The sequence below is a fragment of the Rhinopithecus bieti genome, unplaced genomic scaffold (assembly GCF_001698545.2).
Source record: "Rhinopithecus bieti isolate Rb0 unplaced genomic scaffold, ASM169854v2 scaffold_61461, whole genome shotgun sequence".
Taxonomy (NCBI): domain Eukaryota; kingdom Metazoa; phylum Chordata; class Mammalia; order Primates; family Cercopithecidae; genus Rhinopithecus; species Rhinopithecus bieti.
In genome coordinates, this window is record NW_016823852.1 from 59090 (window position 1) to 86157 (window position 27068).

Below are 27068 nucleotides of genomic sequence, written 5' to 3' on the forward strand. Positions count from 1 at the left end.
TCCTGTGAGTGTTCAGGACAAGGGGGTCTGTGTCCCATTCACTCACTCCATACCGGGGCCATCAGCCTCCCAGTGGACTTCGGACTGGGTGTCGGGGCTGACCAAGTCCACCCAGCAGGGAGGGTCCTGGGCTCTCAGCTGTCACAGCCCACCCTAGACACCGCTCCTCCTCTGTCTGGTGTCTGCTCCCAGCTCAAGGTGGGACCCAGGCAAAGTGTGCCCCTCTTCTCCCACTCCCCAGCAAAGTCTCCCTTTTGTGAGTGTAGCTGCCGGTACCTAGGTGAAAGGTTGAGTCCCCTCAGAGCCTTCCCGCTCCTTGGAGGCCCACCTCCAACTGGCCTCCTGTCCTGGCATCCTCCCGCACTTCCCCCAGAGGCACAAGGTCCTGGGATTGGGCCTTTTAGGACACTCTTGGCCGTCCACCCCACGCCCCCCACAGTGGGGCAGTGCACACGTGGGGCACGGCCTGAAAGTCAACCTAACCCACCCTCGCCCCGCGCAGTGGAGGCAGAAGTCCGGGATTCGTCCCTGACCGGTCTCGGGCCTGTTTTAGTAGGGTCCGGGCAGAGCGAGTCCAGAAGCGCCGGGTCACTTTACAGATGGGGAAACTGAGGCCAGAGAAGGCGTGGCCCCGGGACGGGCTGGCTGGTGGCCGGGCTCCGTTAGCGGCCCAGCCCAGGCCCCAGGCCGCCGGGGGCCGCCCCTCAAGCCCGGCCGCGCGCTTCCCCGGCGCGCCCGCCCTCGCCGCGGCCCGGGCGGCCTCCGGGGACGCCCGGGCGCGGAGGGATGTGGGCGGGCGGCTCCGGCGGCGGGGCGGAGCGGGCGGGGAGAGGCGGCCGGCGGCGGCAGCGGACAGCGCGGCAGCGGCTGGCCGCGCGCCAGCGCGGCCCGAAGGACGGAGCAGGCGGCCAAGCACCGAGCGCCGGGCCACCGGGCACCGAGCGGCAGGGTTGGCCCGCGAGGCCCGGCCCCGAGCAGGCGCCCTGCCGCCCGCCTCGCCCGGCCCGCAGCGCGCCGGGGGATGCGGAGCGGCGGGGCCGGAGGCCGCGGCCCGGCTAGGCCCGCGCTCGCGTCGGACGCGGCGCCCGGTGAGTCCCCGCCCGCCGCGGCCGCCCGGGCCCGATTTCCTCCCGCGGGCCGGGCCGCTTGTTCCCGGCCGGTCGGCCGGGGCGCGAGCCCGCGCCGCCAGGAATGGAGAGCGGGAGCAGGAAGTGCCGGCGGCCTGGCGGGGAGGGCGCGGGGCGCGGGCCCGGCCAAGGGAGGCGCCCCACGCCGGCGCCGGGGTGCAGCTGCCGGCCCCGAGCCTCCTTCATGACCTTGGGGAGGCCGCTCCACCCGGCGAGGCCGGGGCCCGGGAGAAGGGGCGCTGCCGGGCCTGGGGCTGGGGCTCGGGGTGCCCCTGCGGGCCGTGGGGCTCCTCGGGCGTTGGGCCAGCAGACAGCCGGCGGAGGTGCCCCAGGGTTAGGAGAAAGGCTCGCCGCGGCCGGCCTTCAAGTTTGTGGGAGGGCCCCGGAAGAAGACTTCATTTCCCACGGACAAAAAGTTGTACGTGGTGGCGGGGTACCCAGGCTAGCCACAAAGGACTGACCCTCCTGGGCCCCGGAACTGCTTCCTGTCTTGGGTGGGTCCTGGAGGTCCTGCCCGCCCGTCCCAGAGGCGGAGGCTTGGAGGGCAGCTGGGGCTTGCCCCTTAGATTGAGTATCCTGGGGCGCTAGCGAGCCTTGGTCCTGTCGGGACGGCCCCTGAGTGCTGCTGTGGTAAGCGGGGTTGGCTTGGGCCCCTGCTCTGTAGCCAGAGGCCGCCCCACATTCACTCCTGGGTCCCTTGGCCTTGCTCCAGGTGGCCACTTCTTGACTGCTTTGAGTCCCTCATCCAAGCAAAGGGCGGAGTGCATTGGTGGAGGCCCGGTTCCCTCTCCCCGGAGCTGTATAGACTTCTCATACACCAGGGTTCTGGAGGCAGATGGAGGAGCCCCTTCGAAACACAGAGTATTTTTTTTTTTTTAAGTTGTGACTTAAATAATAATAGTGGCAAGAATATGTGCTTATGGTAAAGGCAGGTGGCAGGTACAGAGGCTGTGGGAAGTTGGGGTCCCTCCGCCTCCACAGGCAGCCCTGTACTGGCCTGGTGTATACGTTTCTGTGCAGACGTACACCACCCTGTGTGTGCACAGATGTATTTTTACACATGGCTCTGGACAGCTGTCTGACTCTGTCAGCAGCAGGCCTTGGAGGGGCGCAGGCCCGGGTGGGGGGTGGGGGGACATCCAGAGGTCTTTGAGTCCAGCCCTCTGCCTCCAGGCCACGCCCACTCTGTCTTCAGAGCCCCCTGTGCCTGAGGCGCGCGCGGCTGGGAGCCCTGCCCTCCTCGGGTCTGGCTTTCCATCCTGCTGAGTACTTGGGGCATTTCCCTCTTTGAGCAAGGTGTGGTCTTCCCTGTCCTGGCACTAGACACAAGGCAGTGGGCCTTCCTGCCATTCTAAATGTAGCTTAAGACAATCAGTGCAAAGCAACCCTCGGTGGGTGTCCAGCCCATGCCTCAGGAGGCCGGAAAGGTTGCCTGGTGGGAGAGCATCTTGGCTGACTGTAGAAAGGCCCATGTTGGGGTCCGTTCCACAGAGGTCGTCAGGTGTCTCTGCCTGGCCTGGAGGTCCCAGAGAGGGCCCTTCTCCCCTCAGGAAGGCCCGTCTGGAAGGATAGCAGAGGACTGCTCACAGGAAGAGCATGCCGAGTGCTCTTTCTCGGGATGCCAGGAGTTGGTGATATGGGAACTGGGTTTTGAGGGATGCCTAGGAGTTCATCTATCAGAGGGGAAATGAGGAAGCCATGCAGGATCAATGGATAAAGTGTGCTCAGGTGAGGGCTGGCTGGTGGGCCACTGCAAGGTAGGGGCCTGTCCAGTGCTCCCCCACTTACTTGCTGCCTCCCGACTGCTGTAATTATGGGTCTGTAACCACCCTGGACTGGGTGCTCCTCACTGACCGACTTGTCTGAACCTCTCTTTGTCTCCAGCGCCCAGCACTGGGCCTGGCAAAGCCAGAGACGCCTGGTACACGTTGGCCAAATGAATGAACCAGATTCAGACCGGCAGGGGCGCTGTGGTTTAGGAGGGGCCTGGGGTTTCTCCCAGGAGGTTTTTGGGCTCGCCCTGGAGGGCTCTGGGCCGTTTGCACCAGTGGCCTGCATCCTGGTCCAGTCTTCTTCATGTTTGAATTTCTTTGCTTTCCTAGTCTGGGGAGCAGGGAGGAGCCCTGTTCCCTGTCCCAGGATCCATGGGTAGGAACACCATGCACAGGGAGAGCAAACGGGGCCATGTGTCACCAGGGGCTTAGGGAAGGCCGAGCCAGCCTGGGTCAAAGAAGTCTCAAAGGGACTGCCTGGAGGAGGCAGCCTGTCAGCTGGTGCGTCAGGTTAGGCAGGCTGGGAAGGCCTTTTGGGGATGGGGATGATTTGTCCAAAGGCTTGGGGAGGTGGGAATGGGGAGGGGAGCAAGGCAGCAGCTCTCAGGGCCAGGCTGTTGCGGGGGGGTGGTGGCAGGGGCTGGGGACTCAGCCTAGAATGAGGAGAGGCCCAGGTCCGGGGAACTGTGTTCATTACATAGATTTTACACTTGGCAGCCACGAGTGCTTTGGGGGGAGGTAAGGCAGGCCGGCAGTTGGGGGTCAGAGAGCCTAGAGGAATGGCAACCCACCTGGGAAGGCAGGTGCAGGTGGAGCCCCCAGGCACGTGCAGTGGGTCTCCGACTCACCCTGGGCGAGGAGCTTCCCTTAGCTGGGCATGGCCTCACACTCAGCTTCCTTTGCGTCTCCCAGAGGCTGTGGCCAGGCCAGCTGGGCTCGGGGAGCGCCAGCCTGAGAGGAGCGCGGGAGCGTCGTGGAAGCCTCGGGCACCATGAGTGACGTGGCTATTGTGAAGGAGGGCTGGCTGCACAAACGAGGTTGGTACCCACTGCCCGGGCTGGGCCTGGGGAGGGAGGGATGGGGGTGGCCCCAGGGCCTGTGAGTGCCTGTGCCCAGGCCTGCTGGGTGGGAGGGACTGCCTCCCCTGGGAACCCTGGGCTGGCCTAGGGTGAGTGTCCAGGGCCCCATGTCTTCCCATGGCATGGAGGGTACGGCCTCGGGGAGGCCAGGAGGATGAGGCCCCATGCAGGGCCGGCCATCTGAGTGGCTTCCTGGTGCGGGCCCTGGCAGGCGGGGGAGCTGCTGCCAGCCTCTCTCCTGGCTTTCCTGGAAGGCGGCGAGGACACTGGGCTGTTCCAGGGTCTGGCACGCTGACGGCCCGGGGCACTGCCCAAGGGCTCCTGAGGGCAGGGCAGGGCTGCTTGGCTTGGCTTGGTGCCTGCTTCAGGCCTGAGCTTTGGGGGTGGGGGGAATCCGTACCGCCTGGGCGCAGGGCATGTTTGCCTTGGAGCTACAGAGCTGGCTGAGCCCAGGCCCCCCAGCCCCTGAGTCCCCCTCCTCACTCATTTAGCCTTGCAGCCCATGGAGGGGGTGCTCCTCAAGGGGCCTGGCCAGGAGCTGGTGGGATGGGAGCTGGGGACATAGCCCCATCCCGTCCAACCCTGTGCGGGCCCTTCTGCCTTGCCCACCCTCCATTGCTCCGGGGGGTACAGTGGAGGCTGGGTGGCTGTTTTGCTCCTCTGTGCTGCTGGGGTAGGCTTCCTATTCAGGTTCAGGTCCCCTGGCCGAGTCACTCTCTCCTGCCCCGGGCGGGATCTGTCTGCCCTCTCCTGACTTCTTTTTCCAGACTTGTTCCCTGCTAAGTTCTAGTGATCTCATGCCAGCAGCTCCCCACTTTACGTATACCCTTTAGCAGATGGGTTTCACATCTGGTAGTGGGGAGACCCCAGACACAGCTGGAGCAGACAGGGAGGTGTGGCAAAAGTGGGTGTCACAAGATGGGGCATTGTGGGATGTATAGGAGCTCACAGAAGAGCAGGCCTGAGGAGCCACAGGAGCCTGGGGGTGGGGTGAAGGAGTGCCCGAGATGAGATGCTGGGGGATCGGGTGTGGTTGGCTGTGTGTTTGGAGCATTCGAGTTGGCAGCTACCAGTGATGTCACGCGGGGTCTCGAGATGAAGACAAGGAGGCTGCAGAGGCCTGTAGTCCATGGGGAGCTTCTGGTGCGGCTTCCCCCGAAGGCCTCCTGCCCCAGCCTGCCTTCTCCATCCCCTCCCGTGTGCTGTCCCCTGCTTGTTCCCCAGGAGTCCTGCCACCTGTGTCTGGAGGTGCTCTGTTACCTCATCTCGCAGTCCCCTTTGGTGTCAGGGACCCCCCCCGCCGCCCCACGCCCTGTTCCTCTCTGTGCCACACACAGTCTGCTGCCGGGGCCGCTGCTTCTTAATCCCTGGCAAATGCTTGTTCGTTGGTAGACTGTTGGATTTCGGGTTGACCCAGGAGACGCCAGGGCCTTGACTGCCCAGGGGCCCAGGCCCCAGTGACTGGGGTGCCCATCAGCCAGCTGGGCCCAGGCAGGAGTGCTCCTCCGAGGGCAGGGTGGTTTTCTGGCTGCTGCTGATGTCGTGCCCTCAGGAGGCACCTGGCAGGGACGGGGCATCAGGCCCAGTGGGGTGTCCAGAGAGCTGAGTTTGAACCCTGGTTAGCCACTCCATCACCATGTCCCTTTCCAAGGGCAAGTTCATTGAGCTCCTTGGGCCTCAGTTTCCCCATCTACACCAGGGAGCAGTGGTGGGAGAGAGACCTGGTGGAGTGGAGAATGGCTTGCGGGGGGCCCTGAGTTGGGGTCCAGCCAGCCTCAGCAGCCTCCGGGCTCTGTCACCTGACCCCTAGCCTCAGGCCAGGAGAGAGGGTCCTGTACCTCTACCCCTGGCTCTTCCTCCTCCATCGCCAGTGTAGTGGGTGCTGAGGATGGGAGGTGGTGTGGGTATGACATATGCCCTTGGCAGGCATAGCCCTTCTTGTTGCCAAGAGCAGGTGGGCGTCCACCCGCACAGCTGGTCCCTGCTTGCGGAGGAAAGCCTCTCCCCCAGGGCCTGCCGCATTTCTCCACTCCCGTCCCCGGGCCCCTTGTGTGTTGCAGATGTGCTCTGCCACCCTGCTGGCTGGGCCAGCCCCACCCATAACACTGGTTGGAGGTACCAACTGCCTCCTTGTCCGCAGCAGGGCTGTGCTGGGCTGACCCCACCCCTGCTTCACAGTGCTCAGGCCTGGCTGGGGAGGGATGCAGTGACTGTCCTCCAGACCTGGCCACAGCCCCTTGCAGACGCCCTGTGCCACCTCCCCAGCGCATTCCTTGCTCCTGCAGGTTAGGGTTGGCTGTCGCTGGAGGCCTGGCCCAGCACCTGTCCCGCCCCTGTTGCCCAGGACTACCACCAACGGCCGCATGGACCTGGGGGCAGGCTTTGGTTGATCAGCTGAAACCCCCCAAGGTGACAGTCCCACCAAGGCTACTTGGGCTGGCCACACATCCCGTAATGGTGCCTTCAGGGGTGATGTGGTCATTGAGAGGGGATGGGTGTTCCCTGTGTGTGAGGGGAGAGTGGCAGTGTCTGCCAGGCCAAGGTTCCTTCTCCTGCCCCTTGGGAGGTGGGTGTCGTCTCTGGGAAGTGGCCCAGCCTGCTTTCTGTTGTTCTGATATGTGTGCTCTGGGTCAGAGGAGCTTCAGAGATAGAAGGGACCTGGCATGGCGACACAGGAGTTCCGGCTACAGGCCTGTGTGGACCTGTGGCTGGACCCAGGCAAGGCCTCTGGGTCTGCGCATCTAACAGGAAGATGGTTCCTGGAGGGTGAGCTCAGGCTGTTAAGGGCAGGAGCTAGCGAGGAGGTTGGTGGGACCTATAGGGACAGGGGGCCAGATGTCCCCTACTGTTTCGGCTGTGTCAGTGGATAAGCAGCCACAGCTCAGCTCTGGCCATTGGTGACCTGGTGGGCTCAGTGTTGCTCAGATGTTTGCGTTTTCAAAGATTTGTTCTGTTGTGTGAAGTCTCCTGATTTTTGAAGGCTGACAATTTTAAAAAATCAACCCTGGGCCAGGGCGCAGGTCTGGCTGAACTCAGCCTCCAGCCTGCAGTTTCCCTTCCTTTGATAGCTCCGTGCCAGGCTTTGGCCAGAGGCTATGTGGCTCTTTTGAGGTACTTTTCCCCAACGGCTTGCTCACCTTGCCCGCTTGCCCCAGTGCTCCTGGGGCCATGCACCAGCCTGGCTGCAGCCCAGCCCCATGGAGAGCTGCCGCGGTGCAGCTGCCGGCCTGGGGGCCTGTCCTTGTCCACTTGCAGTTGTCTTTCTGAGCGTCCCCCCATCCACTTGGCCGGACCAAGTGGGTCAGTAGAGGGCCAAGGCGGGTGGCCGGCATGCTGGGACCCAGGATGAGGGGCTCTGGGCTCTTGAGAAAGGGCTGGGCCTAGACCAGGAGTGGGTGCCAGCCACAGGGGCACCTCCTGGACTCCCTCAGGCTGGTCACTGAGAGGGAGCCCGGGGAAGAGCTGCAGGCCTGGCTGCCTTCGGCAGGCTGTAACCCAGCAGGCCAAGGCCGAGTGGGCGTGGCTTGAGGGAAGCTGCCTGTGATGCGTGGGTCTACGCGGCAGACGCTCCTGAGTGCACATGGGCGGCGTGTCCAAGCCACGGACCTGGGTGCCCGGGCGGGCCCGGGTGACATGGGACCATGCGTCCATGCAGCTCACGGAGGGTCCAGTCTCCGGACATCTGAGTCCTTGCTGTGCCCCACCCCGGGCCCATGCTTGGCATAGACCCCCCAATCCAGGCCTCAGGGCAGCGCCCTCACCACTCCTGCTGAGTTAGTTAGCCCCAGGCGCCCCGGTGGGGAGTATGGAGGCTGCTCTCTGACCCCAAGCAGGTGCCCAGGCTGGGCCTCCTTCCCACCCCCTCTCCCCGCCTTGAGGTTCTGCCACTGGCTGTCCCTGCAGGGGGCCCCGAGGCAGGGAGAGAGTGGTCCCACCCCAGTGTGTTACTTCGCATTGGTGAGTGACGCAGACCCTCACTGCACCCCAGCTGCTGCCCAGCCATCCAGCTGGTCCTGGGGTCTCTGTATGAGGTGGGGGACCTCAGCGGGTACAGCCCACTCCCCTTCATCCTGGAGGAGGCCTTGACTTTGCTGAGTAAACACACCCGGGAGAAGAGAGGTCTGTGGGGGGCTCCGAGCCCACTCCAGAGAGCAGCTGCCGTGGAGGGCCCCGCTGGGCTAATTGTTTGTGTGCAAATGGAGGCTGCTCATTACCCTGCCAGGATGAGGGGCCCAGCAGGACCCTGAGGGAGGGAGCCCGCAGACTCTCCCTTCAGCCTGTGTGGGAACCTTGTGAGCTCCAGGCCAAGGCTGTTTGTGCCTCCTGGGCCTCAGTTTCCCAGGCTGTCAGGTGAGGGTCAACCCCAGCCTGCATCTGGGGGGCTTCAGTCTGAGTCCTACGGGCCCTGGGCTGGTTAGTGCCAAGCTCCGCCTCCCCTGGGGGAGGGTCCAGAACGGCTCCTGTGGGCGGGCCAGGGACAGAGATTGGGAGGCAAGTGTGCTGGCTCCTGATGGGTGGGCTGGGCAGAGAGTGGGGGTCCCGACAGCCCTGGGCCCACCTGGGTGAGGGGCAGGAGGCACAGGCTGGTGGAGGTCATGGCACAGCTGTGGTGGAGGCCGCCAGCATTGGGGAGGTTCCTGTTTTGGGAGCTTGTTGAGTTCTCACTTCAAAAACAACAAAAGAGGAAGCCAAGGTGGCCTTGAGTGGGGGTGAGGGGTCACTGCTGGCCCCAGCCCTGGACCTCAACCCCACGCCTGGTGGCTTCTGATGGGCAGCTCTTCTTCCTGTCTGTTTCTTGGTTGCTGGCCCTCTCTGGACAGGGATGCCCTGTGGGGGCCTGGACTCCAGGAAGGGAAACTGAGGCCCAGGAGAGGGGACAGAATGTGTGTGGAATAGTTCCTGCGCTGGCGCCCGGACCCCTGCACACCTTCCGCTCTCAGGAGAGGCCTGGCTGGGTTGCATCAGGCCGGGTTCCTAGAAGTCCTGTGGGAGGCTGAGCGGAGGGAACTGGCGCGGCCCCTGCTGGCGTCCCCTCTGCCTGGGCACACCCGGTCCGGCTTGGGGCCAGCACCCTGCCCTCGGGCCCTCCCATAGCTGAGCCTGGTGGCTGTGGCTCTGGGCCTGCTCCTCAGGCCACCCTGGGTGGGCAGATGCCTGCTGCTTCTGCCTGCTTGGACCACTGTGCCCAGTCCCATTGCCTCAGGAGAAGGTTCCCCCAGCCCAACGCTGGAGCCCTGGGTAGGTTGGCAGAGGGCCCTGGGGCTCTAGGCCAGGATGGGGCTGTTGGGCGAACCCTAGGCCCCTCAATTCCTCATCCCCAGTGGGAGTTCCCTTCCCTGTCATTCCGCCTTTAGGTGTGTTTTCCTTGAACCTTAAGAAATGATAGGTTTGGATTTCAGAAACATTGGAATTGAGGCAGTGGGGAGTTCATTGTTGACTCTACCGCCAATGTTAGGGGCTTTGGGGTGGGACCCTTGGGGTGCTGTGTTTGGGCTCACACACCCCCCAGGTGGTGACTGCAGACCCCACCAATACCCTGTCACCTGGCGGGCCCACCTGCCCAGGCCTTCAGCTGGTTGTCCAGCTCAGGGGTGGAGACACCCCCCGGGCAGGCCTGGCGGGGAGGTGGCTGCTCCCTGGGCCCGGAGTATGCAGAGGGGCCCTTGGGCTGGCCACGGACTGGCTGGCTTCCCCACAGACTGCGGCCAGGGGCACAGCAGCCAGGTAGGGCGCAGAGATGCTGAGCTGCACAAGCTTGGTGCGGTGTGGGGGTGAGGCCGCGGGGGTCAGGGCTGCAGTATCCCAGCAGGCCAGGGGATCAGAAGGAGCACCCTCCTCCGCCGGCCATGCTCTGGGGGCCCTCTTGCCCCAGGCGTGGCTCCAAGTTAGGGCAGAAACAGGAGCCGGCCGGTGGTGGGGAGGTGGAAGGCCCCTCTCTGGGAGGTGCTTCCTGTGGCTGGGGTGGGGGAGGAGGTCCCTACTGCTTGGTTCCAGTTCCCCCCAGCAGTGCAGGGCACTTGTCCTGGGATGTCAGGGATCGAGAGGTCAGCACTGGAGCCCTTCACCCGCCAGGGGCCCTGCCCGAGAGAGACAGGAGGAGGGAGGGGCTGTGGGCATGGCTATGTGACCCCGACCGAGCCCCGGAAGGAGCCTGTGCCCGTGCCCACTTCCTTTCCCGAGGGCAGTGTCTACACGTGGGACACTCTGGCCAGCCCTCCCTCGCAGCAGGCACTGTGTGCTGTCCCCATGCCCTGCTTCCTCCCATGCAGGGAGTGAGGGGGAGGGCCCTGGGAACCCACTGGGTGGAGGGCACCTGGCAAAGCCTGCTGCCAGTTACGGGGAGAGTGGGCGGGGGCAGAGCAGGAGGTGCCAGGGAGGGGCTACAGCCTCATCTGCAGGGTTCCTGAGTAGGCAGGGTGGGCCATGACATGGGTGGGGCTTGCTTGGGGGAGGCTAAAAATGAGGTGGGGGACAGGGCACAGGGCCATATCCACAGGGTCTTGGGATGTGCCCCTGCTGGGCTCTGCGATGGATGGGTGTGTGGCAGGTGGGGTGCCTTTGCCAGCCCGAGGGGTGGGTGATGGGCAGTGCCTGTGGGGGGACATCCAGGCTCTCAGGTGGTCTGTCAGGGGCAGCGCCAGGGGGAGGCCCGGTACCCCACCCCTGTAGAGCCCCAGGGGAATGGAAAGCTGAGAGCCAGGCGTTGCCCTGGAGCAGCAGGAAGAGGGGCCCCAGCGCCTCCAGCTGTGCCTCAGCGAGGTGGACGGGGTCATGGTGGTGCCCCCTGCCCGCACCCACGTTCCTCCCGGTGTGTGTGTGTCAGGCTGAGGCCTGCTCAGTGGTGGAGCAGAAGGCGGTGAAGAATTTCCAGTTTGTGTCAAGTTACAAACCCTGCCTGAGCGGCAGGACCTGGGATCTCTGGTCGTGATCTGCGTCTCTGTGACCTTGAGGGTCACCTCCCCTAAGTCTCAGTTTCCCCAGGGAGCTGATGGGCATGATGAACCCTGCCTGCCCTGCCTGCCAGGTGGGCTTTCTGGGAGAGCAGAATGGGTTCTGGGTTGGGAGAGGCCCAGGCAGGTGTAGCGCCAGCCCTCTGTCTGGCGGGAACAGACACCTCTCCTTGTGCAGACTGGCCGCTTGTGCCACCTCAGAAGGGCTCGTGCCGGGAGGAGCAGTGGATGTATTTCACCCACAGACCGGGGGGCTCCAGCCGAGTGGGGTCAGCTGGCCTCTGTTGTGTGGCCCCTCCCCTGCCCCCACCCCAGCCTGGTTGTTTACAGGGTTCGAGGGCTGCTGGTAAAGGGATGTGGACTCTCGGGCCCGGGCAGAGGCCTGGCAGGCAGGGAGGGTGGGTTGCGGGCCCCTCATGGGCTGCCGTCAGCGGGGCCGTCTGCTCAATGTGCTGGAGAAGGTAAATGGGCCCCCGGCAGCTGTTGGGGCGATGGATGTGTCGTCAGTGGGGACCGCGGTGGCCGCTGTCAGCTGGCGCCCGCTCCCAGGGCCTGCTGGGCTCACTTCACTGTGGAGAAGCAGCTCGGTGCCGCCTGGCACCCTGCCAGCCGCTGCCACCACCGTCTCTGCGAAGTGTTTATCCAGCAGTTTCCTGAGAACTGGGGACTTTGAGAAAATGTTCATGGAGCTGAGGACGTGGTGGCCTAGAGGGGCTGACACACCTGGTGGCTCAGGAGGACGTGTGTCAGTCCTGGGACATGGACCACCCGCCAGCTGGCCCTCAGGGGCCACCCAGTCCTGCCCGTGGCACATGGGTCCTGGTCCCCATGTCTTCGTGGGTACTGCCTTGGGGGCCCTGACCCACAGTGTGGCCTGGGGCGCGTGTGCGAGGCGTGGAGAGGGTGTGCTGCCTGTGGCTGTCCACACGGCCCCTGTGGTGGTGGTGTGGGCTGGGGGAGGCCAGGCAAGAGCAGCTTCCTCTCCGAACCCTGCTATTTGGCCCAGGAGGACTTCTGGGAAGGAATCCCCTTTCCTTGGGGGTGCTCCAGCCCCTTCCTGGGGATGAGCAGCATTGGGGATGGAAGGTCACTCCTGCCGGAGGGCCACTTGGGACATGGGGATGCCAAAGGGACCAGGGCTGGGGGATATGGGGTCCAGGAGGTGCAGGAGGAGTCGGGGTAGCCTGGGCTCCTCTGTCCCTCCGGGCAGGGCACAGGCGTCTGGCCAACTGCCTACCCCCACCGAGGGCAGCCACCTCCCATGCCTAGAGCCCTGGGCCATGGATGTGCTGGCTGGCGGGGAGGGTTATGGGTTTCATCGGGCACAGGAGTCCCTTCCCTCGTGGCTTCACAGGACCCGGTCTTGGATAGGTGCAGTGCCACAGGGTTAAGGGTCAGGGCGGCTCTCACCGGCCCAGGGCTGGCCTTGAGAGAACCCTAGAGGGTGGGACTGGAGCTGCTGCTTCCCCGCTGCCGGGGGGACCAGCCACGGGGCAGGAGGGTGGGACCGGTCCCGTGCCGTCCTCCACTCGGTCCCCACTCAGGTCTTCTGGCAGTGGTGTGGGGTCCCCCATCCGGACTTGCTGACATTCCTGAAGGGGCATGGAGCCCTCTTTGCTGCTAGATCCTGAGGCCCAGGCCGGGGCTGTGCTGGGATCCTGCCTGCTCCAGGTCCCAGGTCTGAAGCATGTGCAGTGGTTGGGGACTTGGGGGTTCTCGAGCCAAGAATGGGGGTGTGAGAGTTAGGAGTTGAAGAGGCCCAGTTAGGGACTGGGCCTGAATGCCGGGCGGTCTCCACTGCCCTTGGGAGTGGCTGCTGGCAGGAGATGGCTCTGGCTGTGTGTGGGTTTCTGTTCTGTGGGGTGGGGCGTGCCCTGGGCTCCCCATTTGTTTCCTGCCTGTACCCATCTGGAGTGAGGGCCTGGCATGGCAACCTGGGGGTCTGTGCCCACTCTGGTGCCGTCAGCTGTGCGGGCAGGTAGGTGGGTGGGGTGGAGTGGGGTGGGGTTGGGGGTAAGTGGGGTGGGGTCAGGGGCTGGCTCTACGCATCTCCAAGTGGACTCTACTCCTTCCTCGAGTGGGGGCCATCTGAGGACCACAACAGGGTGGGGAACTCAAGAAAGGCCTGGATGACAGGTTCCAATTCCCCTGGAGACCCTCAGGACAGCAAAGGAGAAGAGTCCATGTGGCCGGTCTCTTCGTGTGGGGGGGTCTGTGGGGCGGCCCTGACTGATGTGTCTGTGCTCCCACCCTCCTGAGGGACCCGGAGTAGGCAGGTGCCAGCCTGCAGGTGTCCCGTGGCCGTGAGGACAGTGATGCTGGGCCCCAGGTGGCTGTCTCCTCCACCTGCCCCGTCCTGTGTCACCGCAGTCCTGGAGCAGGGAGTAGTGGGGCCCTGGGGCATCTGTTGTTGGGGCTGGCCGCCCACCCAGCATCCTGTCTGAGCTGAACTCGTTAAGATGCAAGCCATGGCCCTGGCCGCAGCTGGCACCCCCACAACTGATCGCCTGGCTGACCCTGTAGGCGGGAGATGAAGAAAAAGAACTGTGTGTTTCTGGACCCCTTATCCCGGTCCCTGGGGATCCTGCTCCTCCCCTAGAGGGGTCTGTGTGCTGGGCCGGGCTTCCGAAGACAAAGGCCAAGTGAGGCTCCCTCACTCACACCTGTCTCCCGGGCCCGCCCTGGGCCAGCCGTGATCCCTGTCCACTCCCTGGGTCTGTGGGGCCAGGTGAGAGGAAGGCACTGAAATCCCAGGGCCCAGTTGGGCCTCTGCCCACCCCAAGACTCCCCAGGAGGGCTCGGGTCTGGGCACCTGCCCTCTTTCACCCCCTACGCCTGGTAAGCGCCGCCCCTGGGCTTGCCCCTCCCGCACTCCCAGATCCAGCTCCCAGAACCCCCCAGATCCAGCTCCCAGAACCTGGGGCTTAGCTTGTGGCAGCAGGGACAGGGGCAAGACTGGGGCTGTGTGCTCGGGGGCAGCATGGGGCCATGCTGGGCACGGTGGGGGCTGGCAGCAGTTGGTGGATCAAGATGGGTTTCAGGGGTGCCGGGCCTGGGCGCTCATCAGTCTTCCCACTCAGTTAGCATCCTGGGGAGTGGCAGCTGGCAGGATGGGAGGCACTCCATCAGGGGCCGACAGCTCCAGACTGGCACGCAGGCGGGTGGGCGCGAGCGGCAGGGTGGCCTAGGATGGGGGACGGGTGGAGTGGGCTGTATGCAGCCCCCCGAGCCTGCTCTGCTCTGAGAGCCCCTGCCTGCCTGCCGCACCTGCAGGGGTCCTGTGGCTGGGGGAGGGGACCTGGGAGGGGAGGTGGAGCTGTGTGGCACATGTGTGCGTGTCTGTGCACACTCGGGGGTGTGCGTGTGAGATCCCAGGCCAGGGACAGGAGCCGGTGCCCAAGGGTGGCAGCACCACACCTGCCCGGCAGCCCACTGGCAGGGGCATGGAGGGCTCAGTGGAGTGGGTGGGGTCCCCTGATGAGTGCTCTTGGGCATGGGGCAGATTCTGGGCCCTAGACCCTCCTCCCCAGATGGGCAACTGGGTGTTGGCCATCCTCCAGGGGTGTCAGGCAGCTGTGAGTGGGCTGTGGCTGTCCCTCCCCGGTCCACCCCAGACCCGACAGCAGCCTCTCCCCTCACTCAGGCCCTGCTGGGTGGGGTGTCCCCACCCCCACCAGCATCCCCCCAGCAGCCCTGGCTTGGGCAGAATGAGGGCTGGTCCTGTGGAGACCACGTCCCATGTTGCTGGTGGGAAGGGCATTGGGCACCTGGGACTGGGGCAGGAGGGAGAGGTCACCTGGTCGGGGGGTGGCCATTTGTCGAGCCTTGGTGGCTCACCTCTGGAAGAGCTCGCCCGTGGCTCCCTGGAAAGTAGAATGCCTTGCCAGCTGGGACGCCCACGCCCCATGCCCTCTGAGCTCCCGTGGTTCCCTGGAAAGTAGAACGCCTTGCCCGCTGGGACGCCCGCGCCCCATGGCCTCTGAGCGCCCGTGGCTCCCTGGAAAGTAGAACGCCTTGCCTGCTGGGACGCCCACGCTCCATGGCCTCTGAGCTCCCCTGGGGCTGCTGCCCTGCTGGGACCTCCCTGTGCGCCAGGGAGGGCTGGGTGCGTCTGGGCTCACCATGCAGACCCAGCAGGACCGGGTGGTGGGTGGTCTGGTGACAGGACAATTGCTTGTCCCCCACATCCCTCCAGGTGTCCCTGTCAGGGGCTCAGTGTAGCAGGAAATCCCAGGCCCCAGAGCTCAGGGACGCCAACCCCTTACCCGGCCCCCTCCCCAACCCCTGCCCAGTGGCCCCTCAGATGAAGCAGTTGCTTAATTAGTAAGTTCCCTGTTGTTCAAACTCCTTGCTCGGCAAAATGTAGTGGAACATTTTTTTCCGAGTGTCAGTATGAAAAATGGTGGTTGCTGGGCTATCACCGAGGACAGCTGCTCTGATTCTGAAGTGCGAACGCCTGAAGTGGCTGATGCTGCAAAACTTGAGGGAAAACATTCCCGTGTACCTGAGTGACCCATGGGTGGGACACAGCAGGGCCGACGGCGGCAGGGCCTGAGTGTGGGTCTCAGCCTGGGGACTTGACAGCCTCTGTGCCCTGGGGCCGCTGCCCAGCTGGCTGTGCCACCTCCGTGTCTGGCTTCACTGGCAGTCCCCAGGACTGTGCTCCAGGCCCCTAGACAGGGAGTGCTGTCCCACAGCAGTGGGGCAGTCCTGTCCCGCAAGCCTGGCCCTCAGTCTGAGTAGTGCTGATCTCTCACTGCTGACGCCATGCTCCATCCTCTTGGTGGGTAGCAGGGGTAGGGGGGCGGCCATGCTGGACAGCCCATACTTGCCACTGTCAGCTGCTGTCGCCACCTGGCCAACCCTGGTTGATTGGGGAATGCTCTCAGCCCTGCAGCCCCTGTGGCCATAGCTGGTGCCCGAGCTGCTGCTGGTGCCTGCTGGGGACTGGCTGGTTTGGTGCTGCCTCTTCCAGGAAGGCTGTGCAGATTGGCCCAGACCTCTTCCCAGCCTCCTGTCAATGGTACTCCATCCCCTGCGTCCAGCTGGCCCAGCCCGTTTTCAGACACAGCTAGGGGTGGCTCTTCTGAGAGAGGCGCTGTGGTGGGGCGAGTCTGCCTTCCCACTGACCCAGGGCCGCTTCTGTCGCTTGCCCTAAGAAACAGCTCGCCCACTGCGCCTGCCCCCCGGGACTCAGGCGTCCCAGGCACATCTGTCCTGGCACACCCAGTTGCTACCTGGTTGCCTGGCAAGGGTCTGACGGGTAGAGTGTGCGTGGCCCTCACCACCTGCGCGTCTGTAGGGGAGTACATCAAGACCTGGCGACCACGCTACTTCCTCCTCAAGAACGATGGCACTTTCATTGGCTATAAGGAGCGGCCGCAGGACGTGGACCAACGTGAGGCCCCCCTCAACAACTTCTCTGTGGCACGTAAGTGTCCCCTCAACCTTTCGGGATTTAGATTTGGGGTTGGCTGGAGCCCTCTTTGCCCACCAGGCCCCCGGATGGGGGTGCCCTGGAGTCTCCATGTCCTGGGCCAGCAAGCAACAAGCACTGGTTGGGTGGGGGTCTCTGGGCTGAGTCCCGAGGCTGGCTGGGCAGGGGTCTCCAGGCTGAGTCCCAAAGCCGAGGCTGACTGGGTGGGAGTCTCCAGGCTGAGTCCTAAGGCTGAGGCTGGCTAGGCGAGGGTCTCTGGGCCGAGTCCCGAGGCCAAGGCTGGCTGGGCAGGGGTCTCTGAGCTGAGTCCTGAGGCTGGCTAGGCGGGGGTCTCTGGGCCGAGTCCCGAGGCCAAGGCTGGCTGGGCAGGGGTCTCTGAGCTGAGTCCTGAGGCTGGCTAGGCGGGGGTCTCTGGGCCGAGTCCCGAGGCCAAGGCTGGCTGGGCAGGGGTCTCTGAGCTGAGTCCTGAGGCTGGCTAGGCGGGGGTCTCTGGGCCGAGTCCCGAGGCCAAGGCTGGCTGGGCAGGGGTCTCTGAGCTGAGTCCTGAGGCTGGCTAGGCGGGGGTCTCTGGGCCGAGTCCCGAGGCCAAGGCTGGCTGGGCAGGGGTCTCTGAGCTGAGTCCTGAGGCTGGCTAGGCGGGGGTCTCTGGGCCGAGTCCCGAGGCCAAGGCTGGCTGGGCAGGGGTCTCTGAGCTGAGTCCTGAGGCTGGCTAGGCGGGGGTCTCTGGGCCGAGTCCCGAGGCCAAGGCTGGCTGGGCAGGGGTCTCTGAGCTGAGTCCTGAGGCTGGCTAGGCGGGGGTCTCTGGGCCGAGTCCCGAGGCCAAGGCTGGCTGGGCAGGGGTCTCTGAGCTGAGTCCTGAGGCTGGCTAGGCGGGGGTCTCTGGGCCGAGTCCCGAGGCCAAGGCTGGCTGGGCAGGGGTCTCTGAGCTGAGTCCTGAGGCTGGCTAGGCGGGGGTCTCTGGGCCNGTGGGTGTGCCGGGGCTTCACGCTGGTTTCCACTTCTCTGGCCTGTGTTGACACAGGCCACCCTCCCCACCAGGCTGGTCCCGAGCTCCCTCCTGGCCCCCAGGCCTGGAAGACAGCTCCCTCGCTGCCTGGCCAGGCCCCCTTGTGGTTGCCAGGGCCTCGATGCTGGAATGTCAGAGGCCCCCCACTGGCCCCTCAGACCCCTCCTGCTTTGCACAGGCTGGGCCAGAGCCTGCCAAGGAGCCCCAGCAGCTACACACTGCACTCACTCACACCTCTCAGGGCCCCGCACGTTCCCACAGCCCTCAGGGTGTACGTGCAGTAGGAGTGGCTGTGCCCCAGGTATGTGTTCCCCAGGTGTTTGTGTGCCCCAGGTGTGGGTGTGCACCAGGTGTGGGTGTGCTCCAGGTGTGGCTGTGCTCCAGGTGTGGCTGTGCACCAGGTGTGGCTGTGCTCCAGGTGTGGCTGTGCCCCAGGTGTGGGTGTGCTCCAGGTGTTTGTGTGCTCCAGGTGTGGCTGTGCTCCAGGTGTGGGTGTGTACTCCAGGTGCGGCTGTGCACCAGATGTGGCTGTGCACCAGGTGTGTGTGTGCCCCAGATGTGGGTGTGTTCCAGGTGTGGTGTGCCCCTGGTGTGACTGCCCCACGTGTGGCTGTGTTCCAGGTGTGACTGTGCCCCACATGTGGGTGTGCCCCGGCTGTGACTGTGTTCTGGGTGTGGCTGTGCCCCACATATGGGTGTGTTCCAGGTGTAGGTGTGCCTCAGGTGTAGCTGTGCTCCGGGTGTGGGTGTGCCCCAGATGTGGGTGTGCCCCAGGTGTGGGTGTGCTCCAGGTTTGGGTGTGCACCAGGTGTGGTATGCCCCAGGTGTGGCTGTGCTCCGGGTGTGGCTGTGCCCCAGATGTGGGTGTGCCCCGGGTGTGCGTGTGCCCCGGGTGTGGGTGTGCACCAGGTGTGGTATGCCCCAGGTGTGGCTGTGCTCCGGGTGTGGCTGTGCCCCAGATGTGGGTGTGCCCCGGGTGTGGGTGTGCACTAGGTGTGGCTGTGCCCCGGGTGTGGGTGTGCACTAGGTGTGGCTGTGCCCCGGGTATGGGTGTGCACCAGGTGTGCGTGTGCCCCAGGTATGCATGTGCTTTAGGTGTCTGTATTTCCCAGGTACTCAGGGTGAGGTTGGGAAAACAGCAGGACATTTCTACACTAGGTAGGACAAGCTGCTTTCTGGGGTGTCCCCCTCATGCCAGCCCCTCTGTGGGATCTCCATATCCCTCATCCTCTGAGGCCTGGCGCACGGTGGGGCTCAGTGACTGAAGGAAGGACTGTAGGAGGGGACGATGGTGGGGGGTTGACCTGACCCTGGGCCAGATGCCCTTTGGGGCTGCCTCAACCTGGAGTAGAGTGTCTGAGCTGGAACGGGGGTCCTAGCCCCACTCTATGAGGCGAGAAACTGAGGCTTGGAGAGAGGAGGAGATGGGGCTTCCCAGGACTTGTGGGTGGTATGCAAGGGGAGCTGGCTGGTGCGGTGGGGACTGTGGTGAGGGCCCTGGGAGGGGCAGGGGGATGCATGCAGACAGAGGCTCTGCTTGCCCGCAGAGTGCCAGCTGATGAAGACAGAGCGGCCCCGGCCCAACACCTTCATCATCCGCTGCCTGCAGTGGACCACTGTCATCGAACGCACCTTCCACGTGGAGACTCCCGAGGAGCGGTACGTGGGCTGCGGCGGCCAGGCCAGGCACTTGGGCAGCCCTAGCGCTTAGGAGGGACATGGGGATGGCGGGTGCTGGGCGCCTCTGCCCATAGCCATTCTTACTCCCCAGTGATCCCAGGCCCTCCTCAGAGCCCAGTTTGGAAACTGGCCCAGTCCTGCCTGTGGGGTTGGGTGGGGAAACTGAGGCTGGAGATAACATCTGTCTAGGGACCGGGCGCAGCGGCCGACATCTATAATCTTGGCACTTTGGGAGGCTGAGATGGGCAGATCACTTGAGACCAGGAGTTCGAGACCAACCTGGCCAACATGGTGAAACCCCCGTCTCTACTAAAAATATAAAACTTAGCTGGATGTGGTGGTACACACCTGTAATCCCAGCTACTTGGGAGGCTGAGGCACAAGAATCGCTTGAACCCGAGAGGCGGAGGCTGCAGTGAGCCGAGATTGTACCAGTGCACTCCAGCCTGGGTGACAGAGCAAGACTCCGTCTCAAAAAAAGAAAAACCCGGTGGAGAGGGCCAGTCCTGCTTGGGGGGCGGAGTCCTGCTGGGGTGCAGGGTCCTTTTGGGGGGCAGAGTCCTGCTGTGGGCCTGGGTCCTGCTGTGGGCCTGCGTCCTGCTGCGGGTTGGAGTTCGGCTGGAGTCCTGCTGGGGGCTTGAACCCTGCTTGGGGGCTAAGCCTGTGTCCCCCAGGTCCAGAAGGGCTTTCTGACCCTGAGTGTGTGTGGCCAGCCCAGGTCAAGGGGTGGCCTCCTCAGGGCTGTCTCTGGGGACCCCGCTTGTGAGGCTGGAGGGTGGGTGTAAGCCGTGGGGTGGAGCTCCTGACCTCATGGGGTGAGGTGCAGGGCTGCAGCCTCACCTGACCTCCTGCAGGGAGGAGTGGACAACCGCCATCCAGACAGTGGCCGATGGCCTCAAGAAGCACGAGGAGGAGATGATGGACTTCCGGTCGGGCTCACCCAGCGACAACTCAGGGGCTGAAGAGATGGAGGTGTCCCTGGCCAAACCCAAGCACCGTGTGGTGAGGCCTGTGCCCATTTCTGCCTGTGCCTGGGGCTCCTTTGGGCTGTGGAGAGCTGGGTGGGTCATGGGGTCCCAGCTCGGCCCAGGAGACACTCGGCACTCCACGGCAGTCCCCATCTAGGCCGGTTTTCCGTGTGGGGCGCGGCTGCTTCCCAGACGGGTCCCTATGTCAGAGAAATAGTGGGGCCGCTGAGCCCTGCCAGGCTTGGGCAGTGTTACCCCACCCTTCCCTGAACCCCACGCTCTGAGCTAGGGCTGCAGCCATGTGTTCCCTGTAAGTCCGGACTCCCCGCTGAGCCCAGCAGGCCACCAGGTGTGAAGCGGTCGCCTCTCCTGGCTCCGCCTCCAAGTCTGCCGAGGGTGACTGGGGCCCCTCATGCCACCCGACACATGCCGACCAGCTGGGCACTGTGGGCAGCGCCACCCGCTGACCCTGGTGCCTGCCCACAGACCATGAACGAGTTTGAGTACCTGAAGCTGCTGGGCAAGGGCACTTTCGGGAAGGTGATCCTGGTGAAGGAGAAGGCAACGGGCCGCTACTACGCCATGAAGATCCTCAAGAAGGAGGTCATCGTGGCCAAGGTGGGGCCGGGGCGGTGGGGCAGGGTGGAGACGAGGATGCAGGGCGGCAGCTCACCCAACCCTGCCTTACAGGACGAGGTGGCCCACACACTCACCGAGAACCGTGTTCTACAGAACTCCAGGCACCCCTTCCTCACGGTGAGTGGGAGCCCAGACGGGGCTGAAGGGCTGGGGTCAGGTAGCGACTCCTGGGGCTGTCTCTAGGGAACGATGTCCTGTCTTCTTGGGTACGTGAGGGCTTTACGCACCGTGGATTCCGCTGCTGGTGACAGGCCTGCCCTGGAGGGTCAGGCTGTGGAGGTGCCCGATGTGGTCTGGGGGCTGTGCTCGCCGCTCCTGTGTGCGGGCAGGTGGGGCAGGTGGCCCTGGTCGTCTCTGCACTCTGCCGAGGCTCCAGGAGGCCCCAGCTCCCCATGCCCTGCAGCCCTGCCTGCCCGGCTTCTGTTGAGGCCCGGGCTCTGTCCTGGGGAGCCCGCTCTGGGGACTCGACCCAGGAGGTATTTACTGTGAAGGGGGCCAGGCTCCAGCCACTTGGTTAGTTCCAGGTCACTGTGTTTGGGGATGATTCTCCTGCAGAAGAAGCCTTTGCTTTAAAAGCACAGCCGCCTGTGGTGGAAGGCAGGAAGCTGGCTCTGCCTGGGAGGGTGCGTCCTCCCTTGCCAGGGCCCTGGTGCTGGGAGCACTGCCCCCTGTTGAGGTCCCAACCCGCCCTGGAGACCTGAGCCCAGGCCACTTTGCTCACCTTTCAAACCCTCCTTGGCGCCTCAGGGGCTGCCAGGGCCCAGCCCGATGGTGGCGTGGTGTGGGGGAGTGTGGCATGAGGCAGCATGGTGTGCGGCAGCGTGGCGTGGGCCAGCGTGGCGTGGGGCAGCGTGGCGTGGGGCAGCGTGGTGTGGGGCAATGTGGTGTGAGGCAGTATGGTGTGAGGCAGCGTGTTGTGGGGGTGTGTGATGTGGGGCAGCGCGGTGCAGGCAGTGTGGTGTGGGGGTGTGTGGTGGGGGGCAGCGCGGTGCGGGCAGTGTGGTGTGGTGCGGGGCAGCGTGGTGTCAGGCAGAGTGGTGTGGGACAATGTGTCGGGCAGCGTGGCACGGGGCAGCATGGTATCGGGTGGCATGGTATCAAGCAGCGTGGTATCGGGCAGCGTGGTGCGGGACTGCTGTCCTGCCCGTGGGGCTGCAGTTCCAGCTCCGCTTCCTTGCAGGCCCTGAAGTACTCCTTCCAGACCCACGACCGCCTCTGCTTCGTCATGGAGTACGCCAATGGGGGCGAGGTAGGGGCTGGGGCTGCGGGGGATGGGCCTCACGGCCTGTGGACCCAGCCCTGGCAGCTGGGCCGCCCATAGTGGGGCTGGTCCTTCCCGGAACCTCGGCTACTCTCCACAGCACCAGATAGTGCTCCCTGCTGGGTGGGTGGTGTGATGCCTGCCCAGGCAGCTGCCCGCTGTGGGGTGACTTGTTCCTGCTGAGTTAGGGCTTCTGAGACTTTCCAGGCCCCCGTGCCCTCTGGGGGGTGGTCCCTTCCCTGTGTCCAATGCCCTGAGACCCTGCCTGCGAAACCCCAACCCTGCAGGCCGTGGGGGTGGAGGCCCGGCCACGGCTGTGCCTCAGGTCGCGCTTCCCACAGCTCTTCTTCCACCTGTCCCGGGAGCGTGTGTTCTCTGAGGACCGGGCCCGCTTTTATGGCGCTGAGATCGTGTCAGCCCTGGACTACCTGCACTCGGAGAAGAATGTGGTGTACCGGGACCTCAAGGTGCGCTGGCGGGCACTGGGGGTGGGGCAGGGCCCTGGGAGCCTGGCAGCACTGACCTGGTCACCTTTCCTCTAGCTGGAGAACCTCATGCTGGACAAGGACGGGCACAGTTAGATCACAGACTTCGGCTGTTGCATAAGGAGGGATCAAGGACGGCGCCACCATGAAGACCTTTTGCGGCACACCCGAGTACCTGGCCCCCGAGGTGTGCACCCCACCTGCGTGCATACGCGTCGCTGTGTCCCCACGTCCCGAGCACACGCAAAGCTGTGTCCTCTCTGTGCCCCAAGCACGTCACGACACCTCCCCGGACACCCCCTGATGCCAGGTCCTGCCCGTCTGCCACCCGTGCAGGTGCTGGAGGACAATGACTACGGCCGTGCGGTGGACTGGTGGGGGCTGGGCGTGGTCATGTATGAGATGATGTGCGGCCGCCTGCCCTTCTACAACCAGGACCACGAGAAGCTTTTTGAGCTCATCCTCATGGAGGAGATCCGCTTCCCGCGCACGCTTGGTCCTGAGGCCAAGTCCTTGCTCTCAGGGCTGCTCAAGAAGGACCCTAAGCAGAGGTGAGGGCCGCCCATCCCGGCTGCAGGCTCCACCTCCACCCCCTCACCCCCAGGCTGCACCTGCCCCTGTGCCAGGTGGTCCTGGCACCTCCCAGACTACACTGATAGCCAGAGCTTGATGTCCTTGGCCAGGGCTGATCCCCAAAGCCTCAGGCGCAGGCAGAGTGACTGGGTACGGCAGGGTCAGTTGGGCCTCGGTCCCCAACCGTGCAGCCCCCACACACCCACTCAGGAAGCCCCTGCCTGCCGTGAGCCCTGGGGTGCTTTGCTACCCACAGCTGCTCAGGGATGCTGCACCACCGGCTGCCCTCCCTGGCCCCAGAATGTCCTGTCCGGCGGGCCCTACATCACAGGAGGAAGGGGTCTGAGCCTGGGGCCTGGGCGGGTGGCAGTACCGACACCGTGGCCTTGTTTCCTACCCGCAGGCTTGGCGGGGGCTCTGAGGACGCCAAGGAGATCATGCGGCATCGCTTCTTTGCCGGCATCGTGTGGCAGCACGTGTATGAGAAGAAGGTGCGGCTGCTTCCCACATAGCCACACTCACGCATGCACGTGGCTCGCTCGCCGGATTTCCCACACACTCGCCCTCTCCTCGGAAGCCTGCTGCAGTCCTGGTACAAGGAGGGCCTTGCTGCACCAACCTCAGTGCCTGCTGCTCAGAAGCTCTGGCACTGCTGGCTTCCTCCAGGAAACTGGCCTGGTCCTCCTTATTTCCTCCTCCCCTCAGAGGTGTGTCACACTCTGAGTGCCAGCCTTGGGGGTCCCTCCCCTGATGCTGTGCAGTGAAGGCTGGCTGGCGGTGGACCAGGGGTGCTGCCCCTTGCTCTCTACCAGTTCCTCCTGTTGTCTGACCTCAGTCCTTTATGCTGCAAGGAGAGCCCAGCCCTACTTTCTGGCTGTGCAGGGACAGGGGACAGCACCTACTTTTCTGGCACATGGGGGAGTCCGCCCTGGAAGGAGGCAGCTCTGTCTACATGAGTCGCCATCCTAGGTGCTCATATTTCAGGAGCCCTGGCCGTCACCCTGGCTGATGGGGTCTGCCGGCTAGGTTCAGACGCCTGCACTCTGAGGTGCTGGGTGCTCTGTCACCAGGTGTGCTTCTGCCCACTTCCCAGCCTGCCCCTCCCCTGAATGCCTGTTCTAGGCTATGTGCAGCTGGTCAGGCTGGGCAGCCCTGGGACCCAGCTGGGCACCTGTCCTCCCACTAACACAGGGTGCCCTGGCCCTGGTCCCAGTCCCAGTTCCTGCCCTGAGGCCTGCCACCCTCCAGCTCTGCCCTGCCCTCCAAGGGTATGGGGGGCCTGGGCAGCGCTCAGCCTCTGCCCAGCCTTGACCAGAGACCTTGCTAATTGACAGTGGACAGTGCTGGTGCCCAGGCCAGACTCGAGTGGGGCAGTGCTTGAGGGGGTCCTTCACTGTGGGACCTGAGGGGCTCTCTGGCAGCTCCTCACATGTGCACATCACCTTAGAGTCACCCTTGATCCTGGGTTATTGAGAGTCCTCTCTGCAGCCAGATGCCAGCAGGCTGTGGTCCTGTAGTCCCTGAGCCATGGAGGCAGGGTGGGCTCATGCTGTGCACCCTGTTCCAGTCTCCCTCTTTCCCAATTTACAAGACCAATAAGAAAAATAAGAAAACAAGAAAGAAAAAGCAAAAATAAAGTCATCACCTACTGGTAGCAGGGAGGGTCTCAGAGCTGGGCTGCACCGCCTCCTGTCGCCTGCTGGGCTGCTGTGAGGCTGTCTCCGTGCTTTGCGTCTCAGCTGGTGAGGGTGTCTCCGTGCTTTGCGTCTCAGCTGGTGAGGGTGTCTCCGTGCTCCTGCACTCCTCATGTCCTTCCCTCCCAGAGCTGCCTCCATGGGGGGCTGGTGGCTTGCCACTCTCTGACATCAGTGCTGCCTGGAGACCCCTTAGAGATCCAGGTGCTTTGAGGGTCTGGGTGTGTTGGGAGTAGGGAGCGAAGCGCCTGACTGTCCTGTCTGCCCACCTCTGCAGCTCAGCCCACCCTTCAAGCCCCAGGTCACATCGGAGACCGACACCAGGTATTTTGATGAGGAGTTCACGGCCCAGATGATCACCATCACACCACCTGACCAAGGTGAGGGGCCACTGTGCCTGCCCCCGCCCGCTCCCTTTTCTCTCCACCCTCAGAGAGGCCTGCAGTGTTCAGCCTTTTTGGTTTCAGATGTTTTAAAACCTAAATATTTAAAAAGGTTCCCTTTGGAGACTGCCAATGATGAGGGTGGGAGGCAGTGCTCTGAGGGCCCAGGTCCCTGTGTCAATCTGTGGGGTCCTGCCTCAGTTTCCTGGTGGCATCACAGCGTGCTGGCTGCGTTTTAAGAGGTTGCCTCCCTACTGGAGCTGTGGGTGGGTGGGGGTGGCAGGGAGGTGGGGCGCCCAGATCCGAGCTGTCTACACCCACAGATGACAGCATGGAGTGCGTGGACAGCGAGCGCAGGCCCCACTTTCCCCAGTTCTCCTACTCGGCCAGCGGCACGGCCTGAGCTGGCAGTGGACTGCGCTGGACAACAGCTTGGAGGGATGGAGAGGCGGCCTCGTGCCATGATCTGTATTTAATGGTTTTTATTTCTCGGGTGCATTTGAGAGAAGCCACGCCGTCCTCCGAGCGCAGATGGAGAGACGTTTTGGTGCTGTGGGCAGCACCCTCCCCCGCAGTGGGGTAGGGAAGAAAATTGTCCTGCGGGTTTTAATTTATTTCATCCAGTTTGTTCTCCGGACGTGGCCTCAGCCCTCAGAACAATCCGATTCACGTAGGGAAATGTTAAGGACTTCTGCAGCTATGCGCAATACGGCGCTGGGGGCCGGGCAGCTCCTGCGCTGTGTCCCCTGTCAGCCAGCCGCCCTGGGCTGTCACCAGCTGTCTTGCATCTCTCTGGGGCCCTGGGCCTCAGTTCAACCTTGTGGTACCAGATGCAACCTCACTATGGCATGCTGGCCGGCACCCTCTCCTGGGGGTGGCAGGCACACGGCAGCCCCCCCAGCACTAAGGCTGTGTCTCTGAGGACATCATCAGAGGCTGGGCCCCTGGGATGGGACCAGGGATGGGGGATGGGCCAGGGTTTACCCAGTGGGACAGAGGAGAAGGTTTAAATTTGTTATTGTGTATTACGTTGTTCAAATGCATTGGGGGGTTTTAAAAAATCTTTGTGACAGGAAAGCCCTCCCCCTTCCCCTTCTGTGTCATGGTTCTTGGTGACTGCCCCACCGGGAGCCTCCCCCTCAGATGATCTCTCCACGATAGCACTTGACCTTTTCCACGCTTAACCTTTCCGCTGTCACCCCAGGCCCTCCTTGACTCGCTGTGGGGGTGGCCGTCCCCGGGCCCCTCCACGCCCTCCTGGCCAGACGCTGCCGCTGCTGCTGCACCACGGCGTTTTTTTACAACGTTAAACTTTAGTATTTTTACTATTATAATACGAAACTTTCCCTCCAAATTCTTCAATAAAAGTTGCTTTTCAAGTTTTTGACTCACTTTGCTAGGTGGAGGAGTGGGTGGCCAGGGAGGGAGTGGGGGGGTCCCAGGAGGGAACGAGCATTTCTCAGAACAGCTGGTCCTCCCCAGCTCCTCCTGGTGGGCACCGCCACCCCAGCAGGCTTGGGGACAGGCTGTGTGGTGGGCTGAGGCAGGAGTCTGCAGGTCTGTGCCCAGGGGCAGCCTCCCGTGGAAGGTGTTCCTCCCCCATCTCCAGAGGCCTGGCCTGAGGGGAGATGGGAGGCCCTGCTGGCCCTGCCCGATTGGGATCCACCTTTTCTTCCTTTGACCCTACCCAGCTTCACCCCAGCCTTGAAGACCATTGGACCACGTGGCCATCTGCCCCCAGCCCCAGCTGCTGTTCCCCTGGGTAGGGCAGTAAACCAGACCTTGACCACCAGGAAGGACAGACAGGGCAGGGCCCAGAGCTGAGGCCAAGGTCATGGCCTGGGCCGCGGTGGAAGAAAGGCTGGGAGGCCTGAGAGTGTCCTGTTGGAAGCTGGACAGAGCAGGAGGAGGGGCTGCAGGGGTTGGGAGGGGATAGGCTGGGGCCCAGGTTACCCGCAGAGCACCACTGCATGGAGCTCAGCCCCAACAGCCTGCAGAATGTGCCGGTGCTGCC

General features: G+C 64.0%; 1 protein-coding gene across 1 annotated transcript; it reads left to right on the forward strand.

The window, feature by feature from the left end:
* Window positions 1-2037: 2037 nt before the first annotated feature.
* Window positions 2038-26433, forward strand: AKT1 (AKT serine/threonine kinase 1). Its single transcript, XM_017861892.1, is given in 15 exon segments — window positions 2038-3409; window positions 3812-3936; window positions 16231-16359; window positions 18919-19030; window positions 19906-20053; window positions 20506-20637; window positions 20710-20775; window positions 21839-21907; window positions 22261-22386; window positions 22462-22527; window positions 22529-22591; window positions 22741-22955; window positions 23381-23468; window positions 24949-25051; window positions 25378-26433. Coding segments are annotated over 14 exon segments (1443 nt in total). The 5' UTR covers window positions 2038-3409; window positions 3812-3890; the 3' UTR covers window positions 25458-26433.
* The last annotated feature ends 635 nt before the right edge of the window (window positions 26434-27068 follow it).